Raw genomic sequence first — 19,581 nt, forward strand, 5'->3', positions numbered from 1 at the left:
TGTAAATTCAAATAAACTTTTTTTATTATTATTATGGACCATTTGGAATTTATATGCATACCATACAGCCTTGTTGCTGTAGAGAAACAAATATCTTTTATTATTTGTACCATGATTATCCAGTGTGCATGTTATTTAATGGCTATATCAGGGGTGTCGACTTTTATGGAGAAATTCTGTCAGTAATTTTCTCTACTCAGTCTTTTGATGATTGGCTCAAATTGTAATTTGGCGAAGATTTTAAAACGAGCTGTTTAAACTCGTACGACCATATATTTTTTATAGATAGTGTTGTTTTTATTTCCGTTAGAAACTCTCAAATCCTCCATAATACGGACCCGTTATTTGTAAAGCTCTTTACTGTAAGCTAAGTGCACTTGTCGGTCTCAGTGTTTATCGCTCCGCCTCCTTTGGACTCTGGACAGACACACACACACACACACTGAAGCTTTAATACACTAGTGCACCGCTTATCTTTCGGGATAATATAACTGTATATATCACACATCCCCTAAAGAGAAGAGACTCACAGGAGCGCAGTTGCCAGGCAAGTTTTGCAGCTCTTGTATTTCTGCCCTCAGTGAACCATGTGGAGATTTATTTCGTTCTCTTCTGTCCGTGTTGCTGGACTCCGTCGGCCTGCTGTTAGTTTGTCGCATTGAACACATTATTCAGTGTCAGATATGCATGTTATGCTCATATTGAAGATTGAAAACATCTTATGTACTATCGCTCGACGATGCAGTTGAAGTTAATCATTAAATGATCCGCTGTGGTTTGCGAAGGCTGAATGTAGTTACTAGGACTTGAAATGTTTGGCATGTCATACATTTTAGAAATGAAATAATGTACAGAACAACCATAGATACTTAATAAATCGCCACTAAAAGTGTTTTTAAAATGTTACATGTTATAACTGAGGTTTAAAAACGGTTCTGTGGTGGATTTCTCTTAGTTTTAGTACGTTTATTTAAATACAATGCAGGTTGTGATTTGTGTTGAGATGAATGGGAGGCCCCTCAGTCTGTTGAGTTTGAGGCCAGCGCCACAATGCAGTCATTGATACAGAGAGATAAAGAGAAATATGATGCTAATGCTGTGACAGTATATACATAAAATTATTTGCCATACCAATATTTATGTCTAAAAATTGAATGAGATTCTTGTAAAGCAGTTTATGAGTCTACAAAACATTGCAGCATTTAACCAGAACTTTTGCATTGCATGTGTTTTGTTTGCATTTTAACCTTATTTATATGGAATAATATTTTAAAGTAATTTTGATTAATCTTAAAGATGCCCACAGCCTTCAGTGGAACCGAATTGTATTCGGATACTAAAGTTAGTGTTAAAATATTTTGTAGAATTGCCTTATATAAAACTAAATATCAAAACAAGTAGCATCTGTAAACAAATGATGCACAACTTTTCTCTGAACTAAACATTTTTTGGGCCTTTTTTTTTCAATCACCAACTGTTGAGTTCACCATATTAAAGTGTTCCATTAATGTTTAACAACCACAAAGTACTAAAAATACTTTACAGATTTTTTTTTACACACGTTATTCATTATTTTGGTCATGGTGATGATATCCCATAAACCTTCATGTTAGCCAGTAACATATATGCTTTAGGTACTAATATGTACTTTTAAATGGCTAATATGTACCTTGTAAGATACTAATGTGTACTATTTAGGGGTAAATAAGTTACAAAGATGTTATTTTTAGACTTTTTTTTTTAGCCCCAGTGACCGCTTTGTACTTTTTTTTTTATCTCAGAGTGTATGGTCTTACGAAAACAAGTGTGCATAATTTGCATTTACATGTCAAATATAGAGTTTTTACTCTGTCTTTTTTAATTTTATTATTATCCAAACCCCAATGCAATGTACTTAATGTATTTGAGTATGAAACACTTTGCTATCAGTTTTTCTATTTATACCCGCTCTCATCTCACGGCATCTCCAGCATGTTCTCATACGGAGGAATCTCGGCACAGATCAGTACTAACAGGCTAAAGGCAGATGGCGTCGGCTCTTTTGAGCAGGCTTTACACTTCCAGAACCAGGACTTTGAGGCCCTCAAACAGGAGTGTTTGGAAGGGGGCTACCTATTTGAAGACCCCTGCTTCCCCGCCGAACCCCCCTCTCTCGGCTTCAAAGAACTTGCCCCGTATTCCTCCAAAACTCGTGGTGTGGAATGGATGCGCCCCACGGTGAGGGAAAAAGATTTTCTTTTATGCTCAACAAGGCTGCATTTATTTGATCAAAAATACAGTAATATTGTGAAATATTATTACAATTCAAAAACAACTGTTTTATGTTTTAATATAGTCTAATTTGTAATTTATTCCTGTGATGGCAAAGCTGAATTTTCAGCAGGCAGCTATTACTTAAGTCTTGAGTGTCACATGACCCACCCGATCCTTGCAGGTCATAGTTGGAATGTTTAGAACCGCACTGACCCCTCTCTTCTCTCTATTGCAGCTGTTGTCCCGATTATAAAGTCACATACACATGGATGTTTCTGTAGACAAACTTAGTCAGAGTACACGTTATTCATCCTCTAAGATGGTTTCATACAGATAGCGCACTGTTATTTATGAGTATGTTTCTCTGGCATCATAGGAGTGGCCATTCCAAAGCCTGTCATTTTTTTTTTTACATAATACATGAAAATATCTTATTTTAAATTGCCGGTTTAATACAGTTAACTAAAACCAAAACCAAAAAAATGTTACTTTAAATAAATGTTAACTGTTATCTCAGCTAGCTGACAAAGCAACTTTTACTTATATATATATATATTTTTTTTAAGTAAAACAGAATTTAAAAAAAAAAAACTTACGTATATGGACATATTAACAAAACAAAACTAACAAAAATGAAAAATACACACATAATTATGAAAACTTTACAATTACGAAAACAAAATACAAAAAAAACTTTTTTTTATTATTCTATAATAGTATCCTAATGATGCTACACTGATACCCCCCCCCCCCCCACCAAAACAAAGAACACACTAGAGCTGCAACTAACGATTATTATTTCTGTCTACTAATCTAACGATAATTTTTTTGATTAGTCGACTACTCTAACGATTATTTTTATTACAATAAATAATTAATTTGTTCTTTTTTTGATTAGCTAATGAATCCTTTGGATAAATTTAAAAAAATAATAAGTACAACTTCTAATATAATATTTCAACCTTTATTCATTTTCATCCAATGTGGTTGAAGTTTTTACAGTATACAAAAATAGAGGCAAAGAAAATTATTTTACTATGGTAAATATGAGTTTACGATAGCTCTTATAATTAAACCACAGTAGCCACAAATTTACAGTTGTCTGAGACGTCATGAAATGTTCTTTAGCATCACAAACCATAAAATGTAGTCAATATAGTCAAAACAGGCGCGCACGCGAAAACAGGTGCGTCCGCACCGCATCGAAACATCTCAACTTTTCAGAATGGCGCAAGCGCACTGCGGGTCATGTGACAAGAACTAACCAATCAAGCTTCATCCTTTCCCGTAACAACGTTGAAAGCTCAGCTAAGATGACGGAACTGCTTATCATAGCTGTATATGGATTGCCATTTTTAAATAAATTTAGTAGCAGAGCTACTGCAAGCGATTTTAAGTGCTGCAAATCCATTTATCCTTTGCTGAAATTTCCGCGTCTTCATGGAGAGAGCACGTCATGGTTTCTTAGTAACGGCAGACATCCCAGGGGCGCAACTGCCCGAGCGCTTTGGAAAGAAGGAGAAAGCGGCGCGACTAGCGTTTTCCACGCGTTTTTAGGCACGATATGTGAACGGCCCCTAACGCGTGTTCGAAACCCGCGCCAACACAGACTTACTTTCTGCGCATTTCACGCGTATTTTTGTAGTCGACGTAATCTATGACGTCGACGCGTCATTGCAGCACTAGAACACACACACACACACAATTTAACAGATTGTTGATTTTTTCCCTTTGCATGCAATTACACTGAACAAAATTATAAATGCAACACTTTTGTTTTTGCCCACATTTTTCATGAGCTGAATACAAAGCTCTACAAAAGGCCTATTTCTCTCAAATATTGTTCACAAATCTGTCTAAATCTGTGTTCGTGAGCACTTCTCCTTTGCCGAGATAATGCATTAACCTCACAGATGTGGCATACCAAGATGCTGATTAGACAGCATGATTATTGCACAGGTGTGCCTTACGCTGGCCAAAATAAAACCACTCTAAAATGTGCAGTTTTATCACACAGCACAATGCCACAGATGTTGCAAGTTTTGAGGGAGCGTGCAATTGGCATGCTGACTGCAGAGATTCCTCCAGAGCTGTTGCCCGTGATTTGAATGTTTATTACTCTACCATAAGCCATCTCCAAAGGTGTTTCAGAGAATTTTGCAGTACATCCAACTGGCCTCACAACCAGTCAGTCAGTATCTGGTGTGCTCACCATTTGCCTCACGCAGTACAACACATCTCCTTTGAGTTGATCAGGTTATTGATGGTGGTCTGTGAAATTTTGGTTTACTCCTCTTCAATGGCTGTGCAAAGTTGCTGGATATTGGCAGAAACTGGAACACAGTCGTATACGCCGATCCATAGCAACCCAAACAGGTTAATGGATGACATGTCCAGTGAGTTTGCTAGCCATGTAAGAACTGGGATGTTCTCAGCTTCCAAGAATTGTGTACAGATCCTTGCATCATGGGGCCATGCATTATCATGATGCAACATGAGGTGATGACCGTAGATGAATGGCACAACAATGGGACTCAGGATCTCGTCATTGTATCTCTGTGCATTCAAAATGCCATCAATAAAATGCACCTGTGTTCATTGTCCATAACATACGCCTGCCCATACCATAACCCCACTGCCACCATGGGGCACTCGATCCACTATGTTGACATCAGCAAACTGCTCACCCACACGATGCCATACACGCTGTCTGCCATATGCCCTGTACAGTGATAACCAGGATTCATCTGTGAAGAGAGCACCTCTCCAAAGTACCAGACGCCATCGAATGTGAGCATTTGCCCACTCAAGTCGGTTACAACGACGAACTGCTGCCAGGTCAAGACCCCGAGGAGGACAAGGAGCATGCAGATGAGCTTCCCTGAGATGGTTTCTGACAGTTTGTGCAGGAATACTTTGGTAGCACTTTATTTTACAGTCCTGTTCCTCATGTACATACTATGTACTTATTATAGTAATTACAATAACTAGGTACTAACCCTGAACCTACCCCTAAACCTAACCCTAGCCCATGTAGTTACCTTGTATTACCAGAACATTCTTAGAAAAAATACATTGTAATTACACTATAAGTACATGAAAGTACACGTACTCTAAAATAAAGTGCAACCAATACTTTGGTTATGCAAACCGATTGTTCCAGCAGCTGTCCGGGTGGCTGCTCTCAGATGATCTTGGAGGTGAAAATGTTGGATGTGGAGGTCCTGAGCTGGTGTTGGTGTGCGGTTGTGAGGCCGGTTGGATGTACTGCCAAATTCTCTGAAATGCCTTTGGAGACATCTCATGGTAGAGAAATGAACATTCAACTCCCGGGCAACAGCTCTGGTGGACATGCCTGCAGTCAGTATGCCGATTGCACGCTCCCTCAAAACTTGCAACATCTGTGGCATTGTGCTGTGTGATAAAACTGCACATTTTAGAGTGGCCTTTTATTGTGGCCAGGCTAAAGCACACCTGTGCAATAATCATTCTAATCAGCATCTTGATATGCTACACCTGTGAGGTGGATGCATTATCTCAGCAAGGGAGAAGTGCTCACTAACACAGATTTAGACAGATTTGTGAACAATGTTTGAGAGAAATAGGCCTTTTGTGTACATAGAAAAAGTCTTAGATCTTTGAGTGCAGCTCATGAAAATGGGGGCAGAAAGTGTTGCGTTTATTGTTTTGTTCAGTGTAATTACGTTTTACCCCTCTAATCCCTCCTTTTCTTCAGGAGCTCAGTGATGATCCTCAGTTCATTGTGGATGGAGCCTCACGCACAGACATCTGTCAAGGAGCTCTGGGTAAGTTTTCTGGTTGTACAAAAGTCATCCAGTATGCATAGTTTCAGAGTGGTTTCCCAGGCAGATATTATGTGTCATGCAAACCCCTCCATCCCCCCCCCCGCCCCCACCAAAATTATAATTTGGTTGTAAAGCTCAAAACATGAGTCACTACAGAAAGGGCACCTCATATAACTGACCTGAGGCAGGTCTGCATGTGACTCATCCACTTCCCATTGACCTTGAGTCAGTGCATGTTTGTAAATGTGCCAGCCTTTCTCAATCAATGTGCATGTTCAGATATTTTTTTCAGTTTTTAAATGTTACCGCCCTTGTACAGTATAGTTTGCTTGCTGTTAAGGTAGTATCAGTTATATACGTTACACTTCCAGGAAAAAGTCTGCACAGACCTACTAGTAATATTTTCTCTGTTTTACAGTGATAGAAAAGTCATCGAAACTAGCAAATGACACTAATGGAAATTATTTAAAACAAAACAATTGAAAACTAAACCCACAGTGATAGTGTATGGTCAGCCTGAAACTGGCCGCTTATGTTTTCTGAGGCTGTGGAAAATTCCTCAGCTCTGAGGTAGAGATCTGAGTGGGATGTACACAGGAATGGGTTTCACACAGGCCTCACAGAGAAAATAAACCCCACCCCTTTCTCTTTGTCCCCCTGCTGGCTGTAGATTAGCAGTTCAACTGCTGTGTTTTATTAAAAGACAAAATATTGATAAGCATTTGTTTTTTTTTAAGGATTTTGGTATTGCCATTTAAATTGCTCTTTGAATTAGTGGCTTTATTATATTTCACCCTGCCTCATCTTTTTCTTGACTAGGTGACTGCTGGCTCCTCGCTGCTATAGCCTCGCTGACTCTCAATGAAAAACTCCTCCACCGGGTCGTCCCTCATGGCCAGAGCTTTCAAGATGACTATGCTGGAATATTTCACTTTCAGGTTCTGAAACACAATTGCATGCTCTAGAGGTTTATGCTGAAGATGGGTTTTGGATTAAATGTTTAAAACCGTTTCAGAAACAAATAAGTGTGTTTTTTATTATTATTTTATTATGCTATTAAATTTAATAATTCATTTTAAAAATTTTACATTTGGAATTTATATTATATTTCAAGGCCAAATGTATATTGTTGATAGTCTAGCCAAATATGAAGAAAAGTCACTTTCACTCAGTAAATCTGCATGGGGAGATCTTTTCCACACCCAGCATGTATTCCTAATAAAATTTATTTAACAATAAATGTGATTGCATCTTTAATCTGGTGTCCTCTCAGACGTTTCTTCATACTGACCACTGTGCACCATGTGGATGTTCAGTTCATTACGTTTGCTTTTTTCTGTTGTGCAGTTCTGGCAGTTTGGTGAGTGGGTTGATGTTGTGATTGATGATCGGCTCCCAGTCAGAGATGGAGAGCTCATGTTTGTCCATTCAGCAGAGGGAAATGAGTTCTGGAGTGCCTTGGTTGAAAAAGCCTATGCTAAGTATGTCCTGATAGACATTATTGTAGGCCAGCAAAATATGTTCTTACTCACCAAGAATCATTTACATAATAGGACTGTCTCTGTCTTATTTAAGATTTTACCATAGTACAGTCTCCTCACTTGTGTGTGCGTGTGTTCGTGTGTGTTTGTGTGTGTGTGTGTGTATATGTGTGTGTGTGTGTGTGTGTGTGTGTGTGTGTGTGTGTGTTTGTTTGTTTTGTACCAGGCTAAATGGCTCCTATGAAGCTCTCTCTGGAGGATCCACCACTGAGGGTTTTGAGGATTTCACTGGAGGGGTTTCAGAGATGTTCGAGCTCCGCAAAGCTCCAAGAGACCTGTACCGAATCATCAGCAAAGCCCTGGAAAGAGGCTCTCTGCTGGGTTGCTCTATCGATGTGAGAACTTCAAATAGTGATTCTTTAGACAATGATTGATGCACTTCTTTTTTTTTTTTTTTTTTTTTTTTTTTTTTTTTTTTTTATACATCATTCTAGATTTAGGGTGCTTTCACACTTCGGTTTGCTCGATTGCCTGGTCCGAACCCAAGTTCGATTGATTCATATTATTTATGATTGTATACCAGATCACTAGTGCCTTTGACATGGAATCTGTGACATTTAAGAAGCTGGTCAAGGGTCATGCTTACTCAGTGACTGCTCTCAAACAGGTAATGCTCCCAGTATATGTTGATCATAGACAGTTTATTTAGGAGTTTAATTTTAGGTGCCTTCATGTGTGCGATCTCTCTTTGACAGGTGGAATTTAGGGGTCGTACAGAGAGGCTTATCCGCATCCGTAACCCATGGGGTCAGGTTGAATGGACGGGGGCCTGGAGCGACAAGTAAGTAATGACACAGAAACAGTTATTCAGTTCAGCCCAAGTCATTGAGTAAGAAGATTGTGTATGTTTCCTCTCCAGCTCCCCTGAATGGGAGGAAATCGATCCATCTGAAAAGGACGACTTGCACTTACGAATGGAGGATGGAGAGTTCTGGTGAGCTGTATCAGCAATACAAATTAAAGGAATAGTTATCCCAAAAAATGAGGCAATCCAAGACATAGATGAGTTTGTTTCTACATCAGAACAGATTTGTATCATTTTAACGTTACATCACATGTGGATCCTTTGCAGTGAATGGGTGCCGTCAGAACCCATTCACTGCAGAGGATCCATTGGTGAGCAAGTGATGTAATATTACATTTATCCAAATTTGATGAAGAAACTCATATGTATCTATTTTTACTTTTGAGTGAACTGACGCATCAGAAGACCAAAAACGCATTGTGTACACTCACAGCATAAAAAAAAACAGCTCCCTTTTCCCCAGGATGTCATTCAGTGAGTTTTTGCGGCAGTTCTCCAGGCTGGAGATTTGTAATCTGACACCTGATGCTCTGATTGATGATGACCTGAGCCACTGGAACACCATCAAGTTTCACGGTGCCTGGCGGAGAGGCAGTACCGCAGGAGGCTGCCGAAACCATCCCAGTGAGTAACGCCCCTGTTTACATCCAGCAATTTTATCAGCTGAGGTCATAGAGTGGCTGTATTGTTGGTCGTACTGGACGTCTCTACTGCTGGAAACATTGATGGGATTTACAACTAGCCATAGATTTAGAAAAATATGATCAAAATTCCAATTGCCAATGACTTTTTTTGCTTGTAAAATTACAATATTTGGATTCTACACTACCATTCAAAAGTTTGGGGTGGGTAAGATTTTTTTTATGCTTTGGAAAAAAGTATCTTATGCATATACAGAGGCTGCATTTATTTTTGATCATAAATGCAGTAAAAAAAAACACATAATATTGTGAAATATTACCATTTAAAATAGCTGTTTTGCTTTTTTAAAATGTATTGTAAAATGTATTTTATTCCTGTGATGTAAAGCTGAATTTTCAGCATCATTACTCCAGTCCTCAGCATCACATGATCCTTCAGGATTCATAATATTCTGATTAGGTGCTCAAGAGTCAAATTGTTATCATTATAAATGTTGGAATAGAAGTTGGTGAATAGAAGTTTCAAAAGAACAGTGTGTATTTGAAATATAATTATTTTTTAACATTATAATAACCTTAACTGTAACTTTTGATCAATTTACTGTGTGCTTGCTGAATAAAAGGTATTTAAAAAAAAAAAAAACAATCCTACTGACCACAAACATTTGAATAAAAGTGCATTAAGCATCATATCACGAACAAGATGAACAATTAATAATGCATGAATCAAACTCCGCTACCAGCTTCATCTGGAATTTGAACCCATAACTGGTTTGTGTTCCTCTGCTATTTGGCAGACACGTTCTGGATCAATCCACAATACAAGATCACACTGCTGGAGGAGGATGATGACCCAGAGGATGAAGAAGTGGCCTGCAGCTTTCTGGTGGCTTTACTGCAGAAAGACCGCAGACGGTACCGCCGCCACGGACAGGACATGCACACCATCGGCTTTGCTATCTACGAGGTGGGGAGCAAAATCAGTTAACAGATAACTTTGTGTTCCAAAGGGAAAAAAAATGCCTAATTGTTTTCCTCCTTTTTCTCCTCCTTGCAGATTCCTGAAGAGGTATGAACCAATGAATTTCCTCTTGATTATTCACAGTGGAATAATTTTACTTACTGCACAGATTTGTCATTTCCGTCTGTGTGCAGTATGCAGGCTGTCAGAATGTGCACCTTAAAAAGGACTTCTTCCTGACACACTCATCGTGCGCCCGCTCTGAGACCTTCATCAACCTGCGGGAGGTCAGCACTCGTCTCCGTCTGCCTCCCGGTGAATACATCATCGTCCCCTCCACCTTTGAACCCAGCAAAGAGGCTGATTTTGTCCTACGAGTCTTCACTGAAAAGCAGTCCCAGACAGAGTGAGTGTTTGTTCTTGTTTGAGCGCTTTACTCAGTTTCTTGCAGAACTGGAAAGTTGATTCTATAATGATTTAATCTGTTGTTTTTTCTCTCTCAAAGGGAATTGGATGATGAGATTTCAGCTGACCTGGAGGATGAGGTAAGATTAAATTAAAAAACAAAAAAACCTTCAGACAAACATTAGATGGTGTATTCTTTAGACTGTTAAATAAACCTGGCTCTTTTGTTTTTTTCTTGCAGGCAGAAATTACAGAGGATGACATTGATGACTCTTTCAAGTCCTTGTTTGCCCAGCTGGCTGGAGAGGTGAGTTAATATATAAAGCAGCGGTTTTTTGTTTTGAATGAGAAGCTTAGGTTTAGATAAAACTGGTTCTCTAATGTTAGAATGTTGCAAATAAATAATAACGTCTGAACATTTTTACTTGTTTTAGGATATGGAGATATCTGTCCGTGAACTCAAGACTATTCTCAACAGAGTAGTGTCCAGACGTGAGTAACACACTATTTTTCTTACACCTGGGGTCAGTGCAGTCAAAATGAACCTGTTTATCTAAACCTGAATGAACCGTTTCTTTCTCAGACAAGGATCTAAAGACAGATGGCTTCAGCATGGAGTCCTGCAGAACTATGGTCAACCTTTTGGATGTATCCTTCTCTATTAAAATACAAGTTCCTGTATGGTCTGTTGACAACATCTGTCATTCTGATGATTACCATGGAAAATCATTTTAACTCATTCCTAAGCTGTAATCCTCTTTACATTAATGCAAAAACCAAGGGTGTAGAATTTAGTAGAGACTGATATGTCCCTACTAATATCCAGCGACTACTAAATATTGTCCCACACAATAATTTTGATCAAACAATTAAATGTCTGTGTATGTTGTTATTTCCCCACCAATGCCAAAATCAAAATACAGTGGAAGTCTATATTTAAGAAATTCTGGATGTTTAAAATCAAAAACAAAAAATTCATATGCTATGTTTACTGGCTTTAAATGCAGATGACAGTAAAAATTTGTGCAGAAAGTTTACAAGTATATGGCAACCGTATAGGAAACATTTATTCTGGTGTATTGGCTTGCTAAATAATTTTCTGTGGTAAGTAACATCATGCCAGTTGTGATCAGACAAGCTGCATCTGTTTTTACTCTTGACTCTGTTCATCAGAAAGATGGTAGTGCACGGTTGGGTTTAGTAGAGTTTCAGATTCTCTGGAACAAAGTAAGGAAGTTGCTGGTGAGTGCCTTTTTTATTTACTTATTGCTAATCTCACACACTCTGAAATTTACGGAGCCACACACATGACATGCAAAAAAATAAAAATAAATCATGCACACGATTTACTAATTTGTTCTCTCTATGTAATAAAAAGTGCACATGATTACTATTTAATTCCCTCTGTTTGTTAAATCGTGCACACAATTTACTAAATAATTCTCTTGATTTATAAATTAGCGTACTATTTTTTTCCCTGCATGCCATGTGCAGGGCTCGGTAGAAATGTTTATAGATTCTTTAGTATAGTGTTCAAAAGAAATATTTAATGCTTTGTTTTCCACTCAGGGGATCTTCAGAGAATTTGATATTGATAAGTCAGGTACTATGAGCTCTTATGAGATGCGTCTGGCTGTAGAATCAGCAGGTAAAGAGGCACTCATTTCATTTAATTGGCACACACTCACAAAAAGGGTGCAAAAAACATGAATGGAGGGTGAATTTAGTGTCCATGAATATTTGTTGTGAGTCTTCATTTTTTTAATGAAGAAATATTTTATTCAACAAGGATGCATTAAATTGAACAAAGACATTTATAATGCCACAAAAGATTTAGATTTTAAATAACTGCTGTTCTTTAGAATTTCCAATTTGTCAAAAAATCCTGAAAAAATAGTAATGGCTGCTGAAAATTCAAAATCACAGGAATAAATAATGTTTATAAAATTCAAATAGAAAACAATTATTTTAATAGTATTAATTGTAATAATCGTTCTCAATATTACCGTTTTCACTGTATTTTTAATCAAATAAATTCAACCTTGGTCAGCATAAGACTTAAAATATTGTACATATAACATAAAAAAATATTTATATTACCAACCCCAAGATTTTCAATGTAAATAAACATAAATTAATAACATAAAATCACTTTGAGGTTTTCTCTAAAAGACCATCCTGTTAACTTTCTTTACAGGCTTTAAGCTCAATAACAGACTCAACCAGATCCTTGTAGCCAGATACGCTGAGAACGAGGTCATCGATTTCGATAACTTTGTCTGCTGCCTGATCAAACTGGAGGCCATGTTCAGTATGTTGTTGTTGTTGTTGTTGCTGTTTTTGTATCGCATGGTGCCCCCTAATATATTTATATTTTTTAATATTTAACACTTTATCCCAGTGTTTTTCATAGTCTTGCACTTCCTTTGTAGGATCTTTTCAGCAGTTGGACAAGGATGAAACAGGAACGGCTGAAATGAACCTATCTGAGGTGCTCTGCTATTGATATCAAATGTCAAAAATAACCATTTACAGAACACTAATCACTCATTCTCCTTTTTGTTTTGTAGTGGCTCCTCATGACCATGTGTGGCTGAGGTGCAACACTTTGTGAGCATCCAATTCAAGAACCTGCTGAAAAGCGAAAAGGAGTGCTGAACTCCTCATGCAACAATCCTATTTCCACTTTAACCTCATTAGAATAAAGTACTACTATTTTTTAAGGATTTATTTTTCAATCTTAATAATATATATTGCAGTTACACTACAAAGAAACAACCTCTAATGAGAAATGCTGTCTGAAGAGGACCTCCACTCACCACTTCTGTAATGAATGATGGAATGGCTGAGGAACATTGTGCATGGGATAAATATATGGGATAACGTGAGCTTGCTTTTTGTCCTAACAGAAGACCAACCTTAATTTACAAAAGGCTGTCTATGAATAGTGCCATAGTGGGAGAAAAATAAACCACAGCACTGCATGTTCTCCTATAAGGTGAACTAATGCATCCTATTAAAAAAGTTTTATGTACACAATGCGTAATTGTGTAGATATTGTCACTGATTTCCCATGATCAGAGTTTCAGAATAAACTGTTATAGTAAACTTATAAACAAACTGTTTTATTTCATATGTTCTGAAAACAAATCCAAAAACCTGAAACGTCCTTACAAGTGAGTCATGGAGCATTTAGTGGTGAATTTTGTTAAACTGAATTCTTAAGAATGATAGCATGTTTACGCCATGTGATAAAAATAAATAAATAAAGGGAATTCCAGCTTTTCTCTCACAATTCTGACTTTTCCCCCACAAAATTCAGAAAAAAAAGTCAGAATTGCTTGATATAAACTTTCTTGCAATACCAAGTTTACATCTTTCAATTATGTTTTTTGTTTCTGCACCCCACCAACCAGAGGTGGAAAGTAACGAATTACATTTACTCGCGTTACTGTAATTGAGTAGCTTTTTTGTGTACTAATACTTTTTAAAGTAATTTTTTAAATCTGTAATTTTACTTTTACTTAAGTATATTTTGTTTGAAGTATTGTACTTCGCTACATTTTAAAACACATTAATTACTGAGTAAAAAAAAATTAAGAAAAAAAAAAATCGCTCCCTGGAAACTACGTCAGTAAATTATGGGGAGGGCAAACTGGCGCTAAAATCACAAGAAAGATGCAGACGGACAAAACAGGCGTTAGTGGTGCAGACACCGCTGAAAACGAAACCCCGTCATATTCTGAAGTTGAACTCGAAGGAAATTAAGTGAACCCCTGGCCATATGTATGCTCTATTATGCAGTGTAAGCTGTACTTGCCTAGGAAGACCAAACTAGCAGCTTATAAAATCTCGACAAGACATCAACCATTCGCAAGAATGTAGAGGTAAGCTAAATAATTGCATCGTTGCATTGGTGGTTAAAATGAAGCTTTGACATTTTAGCAAGAGGTTTTGCACAAATTAGCTAAAAAGACCGTGGTGAGGAGTGTGCTATTTTTGTTTTAATGATGTGCGCGCGCATTTATAGTGCGTTCTTTAACTGTGTGATTCAGTCTCCTAAAATGCATTTAGAATGATCACAAAATTGAAGATATAGGGGCAGAAAATTCACATACTTATATAATTTCATATATTAAATCAGTTCAGTAAACAAGTTAATTAAGAGACTTGCGTTTTAGAAACCATATTGCCTTTTTTAGCTCTATTTCTACAACAGAAAATAATTCCAAACACAGCCACCAAAGCACAGTTTTGCGTCTCTGAGCAACGTGACAGTGTTTCCTTCCGGAATGAATCAACCGTTTAAATGATTCGGTTCAATCGCAATGACTCACTTATTAACAGTGACTTGCTGACACATACTGGCCATTTTAATTTCACATTTAAAGTGTCTTTTGATTTTTTTAAATAATTAATTTCTTATCATTTCAAATGAGTATTCAACATTTTATGTCTTGTATATCAAAACATTATTCATGCATTTGTACCTGCAGGTTAAATGCATTCTTGTCCTGCACTAAACAGTGTAATACATCTAAATGCCACTTCCAATGAATCTTCTTCATTTCCTCTGCATTAAAAGATGAGTTTGTTGATACTGATTTGCCTGGTAACAGCCCAAATGTTTTATTATTCTAAATAACTGATTCCTTTAATTAAAAACAACTAGTTTGAGATTAATAGACCTATCCCAGGGGTCAAACTCAGTTCCTGGAGGGCCGTAGCCCTGCAGAGTTTAGTTCTAACCCTGCTCCAGCACACATATCATGTAGTTTTCAAATAAACCTAAATGATTAGATTAGCTGGATCAGGTGTGTTTAATTATGGTTATATCTAAACTGTGCAGGACTGTGGCCCTCCAGGAACTGAGTTTGACACTCTTGGCCTGTCCCATTTCGACTCCCTCCCACTGTTAAAATGTAACTAAGTAATTTTTACTCTGAGTAAAGTTTAAATGAGCTACTTTTTACTTTTACTTGAGTAGATTTTTAGACTGGTACTTTTACTTGTACTTAAGTAAAATTTCATTAATGTAATGGTACTTTTACTTGAGTAGAATATTTTTGTACTCTTTCCACCTCTGCCACCAACCAGTAATGCCACACTCCCAGACAAACTGAACATCTTTTATTCTCACTTCGATCATTGAAACATATAATCACACAACAAAGCTGAGCTTCCAGCTAACAACCTGCTGCTCACACTCTCCACCAGTGACGTGTGCTCCACCCTGAGCAGGGCGCACACATAAAAAGCGTCTGGCCCTGATGGCATTTCTGACCGAGTGCTCAGGGCCTGTGCAGAAGAGCAGGCTGGAGTATTAACTAACATCTTCAACCTCTCCCTGGCCCTAACCATTGTCCCTACCTGCCGCTCTTTCTGTCACGCCAATCATAGCAAAATGTTTCAAGGGCTGGTACTCTCCTATCTGAAAACATGCCTGCCCCCCAAACTGTACCCATTTCAGTTCATCTACAAACCCAACAGTTCAATTGAAAATGCCATTGCCTCAGCTCTCCACACTGTCCTAAATCACCTGGATAAAAGTATTACTTAGTCAGAATAGTATTCATCGATTTCAACTCTGCTTTTAATAATGTGATTCCAACTAAGATGATCTCAAAACTAACTGACGTTGGCATCAGCCCCTCTCTCTACAGCTGGACCTTGGACTTTCTCACGAACAAACCCCCTCTGTTAGGATCTCCTCTATCCTCACATTGAACGCTGGTGTACCACAGGGCTGTGTTCTTAACTCAGTTCTCTATTTCCTTTTCACCCATGACTGCATACATTACATGACTCTAACTCCATAAACAAGTTTGCAGATGACACCTCGGTGTTAGGCATGATCAACAGCGACAATGAAACTGCCTTCAGGGAGGAGGTTCAGCACCTGTCAGTGTGGTGTGACGACAATAATCCCGCACTCAACACCCAGAAGACCAAGGAACTGATTGTGGACCCCAAGCGGACTAGGAAAGACCACACACACATACACACTCATCTACATCGATCGAGCCTAAGTAGAGCATGTGACTAATTTAAAATTCTTACGTGTCCATTTCTCTGAGGATCTTTGACCTCAACACCTCCACTCTGATCAAAAAGGTACAATTGCACCTTTTCTTCCTTAGGAAGCTAAAGAAAGCTCACCTGTCCCCCCACATCCTGCTAAACTTTTATCAATGCACAGTTGAAAGCAACATAACAAACTGCATCACAAAAGTGGGGTATGGGAAATGCACTGTCTCTATCAGACCTCTATCAGAGACACTTACCTCAAAACGCTGCATTATCAAAGATACTTCTCAACCCAGCCATTCTCCCATCTGGGAGACGTTATAGGAGTCTTCGCTGTCACACCAGCAGACTCGGGAAGAGTTTCTTCCATTTTGCTGTCAGCAACATAATAGTGCATCATCTGTTATAAATGTTGCACATTCCTTTGTACATTCTACCTCATGATGACTATTGCATTGATATAGTCACTGACCCTGTTTATATATTATCAAATACCTCATTCTGAATAATGCACCTTCTGTTTGTACTTCTCATTTGCAGCCTTTTGTACTGTATTCACATTGCACTAGATTAACGTAGATTTAGATTGCACCTTGTACTGCATTTCATAGATAACTGCATTGAGCTGGTCTCTGCACCTGTCCCTCATTAAAGTTGAGGAATAAAAGAAGCATTATTTTTATTTTTTAAAGATGGCAATAAACACAATAAGTGCCTTTTATACAAGGATTAACAGGAACTTCTCATATTTACGTCATATTTGTCTTTGACCTTGTACTTGTACATTGCATAATGATAAAAAAAAGTTTAATCTATTCTAATAAAAACAAAAAAAAATGTAATTGTGACTTTATCTAACCATTTTAATTTTTTATTTTCTCAGAATTTTATATTTCAAGAATTTAATATTTAAAAATTCTGAGAAGCGGTCTGAACTGTGAGATATAAACTCAAAATTTTAAGGGGGAAAAAAAGTCTGAATTGGGAAATAAAAAGCTTCCATAAATAAATGTTTGAGAATAGTATAAAGTTATTTACTTTATATAAAGTTATTACTATAAATTGCACACTGTAACCCAGTTGATAATATAACATTCTCTACAAAATTATAATAATACTATTATTACACAGTTTCATCCATATATTTTATTACAAATTATTCCACAAGTAGCCATGAAAGGTAATTTCCTGAATGGCATAAACACATTTTTTTATTTATATTTACAATGATAGTTAAATACAGGAGACATATTTTAGGATTTGTCCTCCCAGAATACAAAATCACTGTTTTAAACAAATCGCTGAGCGATGGCTAACAGTTTGGAATATTCCCCTTCCATTTTGCGCAGATGTGTTGGTATAGGAGCTTTTATTCTTGTTCCTGTGGGGTTTCCGTTCTCTTCAATCAAAACCACGTTATTTGAGTCGAAGCGTGGGGTCATTCGAGCTCCAGGCATCTTGTGACCCACTATGAGAGCTTTTTTCTTCTGTCCTTTAATGGCCAGTAAGACTCTGTCTCCCACTTTACCGATTCCATTCTTGGTGTATACGTGAATGACTTTTGGTGGACGGTGGTGATGGGCATTTCCAAGAGCACTGTTGTCGACCACCCTCACACGTGTTAACTTCTGAATAGCTGCCACAGCTGATGACACACTAAAGAGATGATAATATATGAGATTTGTGGAGAACATGTGAGATCATTACAAGGGCTAAATGACAAGGCAACACTTAAAAAAACAGGTTTAAATGAATGATTTTAGATTTGTTTTCTTAATCATTAATGTATCAGGTGCTGAGATGAAGGTATGGATATATTGTTCACCTGAAAGCCCTTTGCTCTATCAATTTGGGCAAAATCACTCTGGACAACGACAGAGCCATCCTGACCTGACATTAAAAACAAGACAAAATTAAAAGTAATGATATATATATATATATATATATATATGAATTAACGTTTTCTCTAATAATAAAGAGTATACAATGGACAGTTCTCGTGTTATTTCACTGCTTCGGGTTATCGGTGAAAGCAAGCAATAGAAGCAGGTAATCTCTTTACATTGGTCAAAATGTTCTTGAAAAGTGGTATGAAGTAGTGTAAATAAATAACGTTATTAAATACCTGCTCAGATCATTCAAACCACACCAATGTCATGCACACATCTGCGTCCTAAAAAAAAGCGTCGTTTGCTCTTTTTCTTGTATTGATTAAATGGCATTGAACTGAGCTCATTCGCGCCACCTGCAGTGCTGGAGGATACACACTGTTCAGAACTTAATAATTTTTTTTATTATTTACATAATTATTATTTACACACACCCCAAAAAATAGGAATACATTTAAATAAAATTTTATTTGTTTTATCAAGTCATGCGTTTCTTTATTTATTTCTATTTTGTTTATTTATTTGCTTTCTGCAGGCTTGGGTCTCCATCCATAAGATCAGTGTATATAACAGCTGTGAACCTTGATATCACTGGAGCAAGCTTACTGAAAACATATATAGATGCATATAGAGCAACGAGACATTTAAAAAAATGGTTTAATTAAATTATTATTTCAAAAATAATTTGTCGAAGTATACAAAACTAAAAGATCAGGCTTGTAAGTGACAAGTTTAAGTAAATGCTATGAGTAAGCAAAAGTTCTATATGTCCAGAAATCAAAATCAGTTCATGATCTATATGCATAATCTATGATACCATAAATATAGAAATTTACATTAAATCATTAGAATTTGTTTTTAAAAGGTTAAAAAACGAAGTAAAAATGTACTGTACTGAAAATATAACTTCAACTGAAAGTAGAATTGCTTATTTATAATTTTAATCATTCACATAAACAATGTAGGCCTATCATATTATTCATTCATTTATTCATTCGTTCACATTCTCATGTCTGTTTCTGCCAATATTTTGGAATCAACAGCTAGAGGTCATTATTGGACTATAAATGCAATACAGAACACTGAATTCTGTGGTGGTTTAAAAAAAATAGAAATTATCATTATTACATATCCTTGAAAATGTGTTCTCCCAAAGTAAAATTAGATATTAAAAGTACCTCAACGAGGATTACACATCCACAATGTGTCACTGATAACCAGTGTGGAGTTCATAAACTGCAATATGTCTAGTG

General features: G+C 37.1%; 2 protein-coding genes across 2 annotated transcripts; one reads left to right on the forward strand and one right to left on the reverse strand.

The window, feature by feature from the left end:
* The first annotated feature begins 364 nt into the window (after positions 1-364).
* LOC132110445 (calpain-1 catalytic subunit-like) lies at positions 365-13,532 on the forward strand. Its single transcript, XM_059517055.1, has 22 exons — positions 365-547; positions 1,971-2,217; positions 5,990-6,059; positions 6,879-6,997; positions 7,407-7,540; positions 7,767-7,935; positions 8,124-8,207; positions 8,296-8,381; positions 8,460-8,534; positions 8,869-9,029; positions 9,844-10,013; positions 10,104-10,115; positions 10,202-10,413; positions 10,513-10,552; positions 10,654-10,719; positions 10,847-10,904; positions 10,996-11,060; positions 11,586-11,654; positions 11,982-12,060; positions 12,610-12,723; positions 12,845-12,903; positions 12,983-13,532. Exons 2-22 carry the CDS (start codon positions 1,972-1,974, stop codon positions 13,007-13,009), a joined length of 2,115 nt encoding a protein of 704 aa, XP_059373038.1. The 5' UTR covers positions 365-547; position 1,971; the 3' UTR covers positions 13,010-13,532.
* A 4,027-nt stretch (positions 13,533-17,559) lies between these two features.
* LOC132110447 (large ribosomal subunit protein uL14m-like) lies at positions 17,560-18,696 on the reverse strand. Its single transcript, XM_059517064.1, has 3 exons — positions 18,565-18,696; positions 18,265-18,329; positions 17,560-18,095 (listed from the first exon to the last, which is right to left on the reverse strand). Exons 2-3 carry the CDS (start codon positions 18,321-18,323, stop codon positions 17,729-17,731), a joined length of 426 nt encoding a protein of 141 aa, XP_059373047.1. The 5' UTR covers positions 18,324-18,329; positions 18,565-18,696; the 3' UTR covers positions 17,560-17,728.
* Between the last annotated feature and the right edge of the window lie 885 nt (positions 18,697-19,581).

The sequence above is a fragment of the Carassius carassius genome, chromosome 30 (assembly GCF_963082965.1).
Source record: "Carassius carassius chromosome 30, fCarCar2.1, whole genome shotgun sequence".
In the NCBI taxonomy this organism is placed as follows: Eukaryota; Metazoa; Chordata; class Actinopteri; order Cypriniformes; family Cyprinidae; genus Carassius; species Carassius carassius.

Bases quoted from the DNA above. Each gene is read 5' to 3' on its own strand.
- LOC132110445 (XM_059517055.1), top strand. From the start codon at position 1,972: ATGTTCTCATACGGAGGAATCTCGGCACAGATCAGTACTAACAGGCTA. The intron at 7,541-7,766 runs GTATGTCCTGAT...GTTTTGTACCAG, and splicing joins GTTGAAAAAGCCTATGCTAA to GCTAAATGGCTCCTATGAAG. The intron at 11,655-11,981 runs GTGAGTGCCTTT...TTTTCCACTCAG, and splicing joins ACAAAGTAAGGAAGTTGCTG to GGGATCTTCAGAGAATTTGA.
- LOC132110447 (XM_059517064.1), bottom strand. From the start codon at position 18,323: ATGGCTCTGTCGTTGTCCAGAGTGATTTTGCCCAAATTGATAGAGCAA. The intron at 18,096-18,264 runs GTGAACAATATA...TCATCTCTTTAG, and splicing joins ATAGAGCAAAGGGCTTTCAG to TGTGTCATCAGCTGTGGCAG.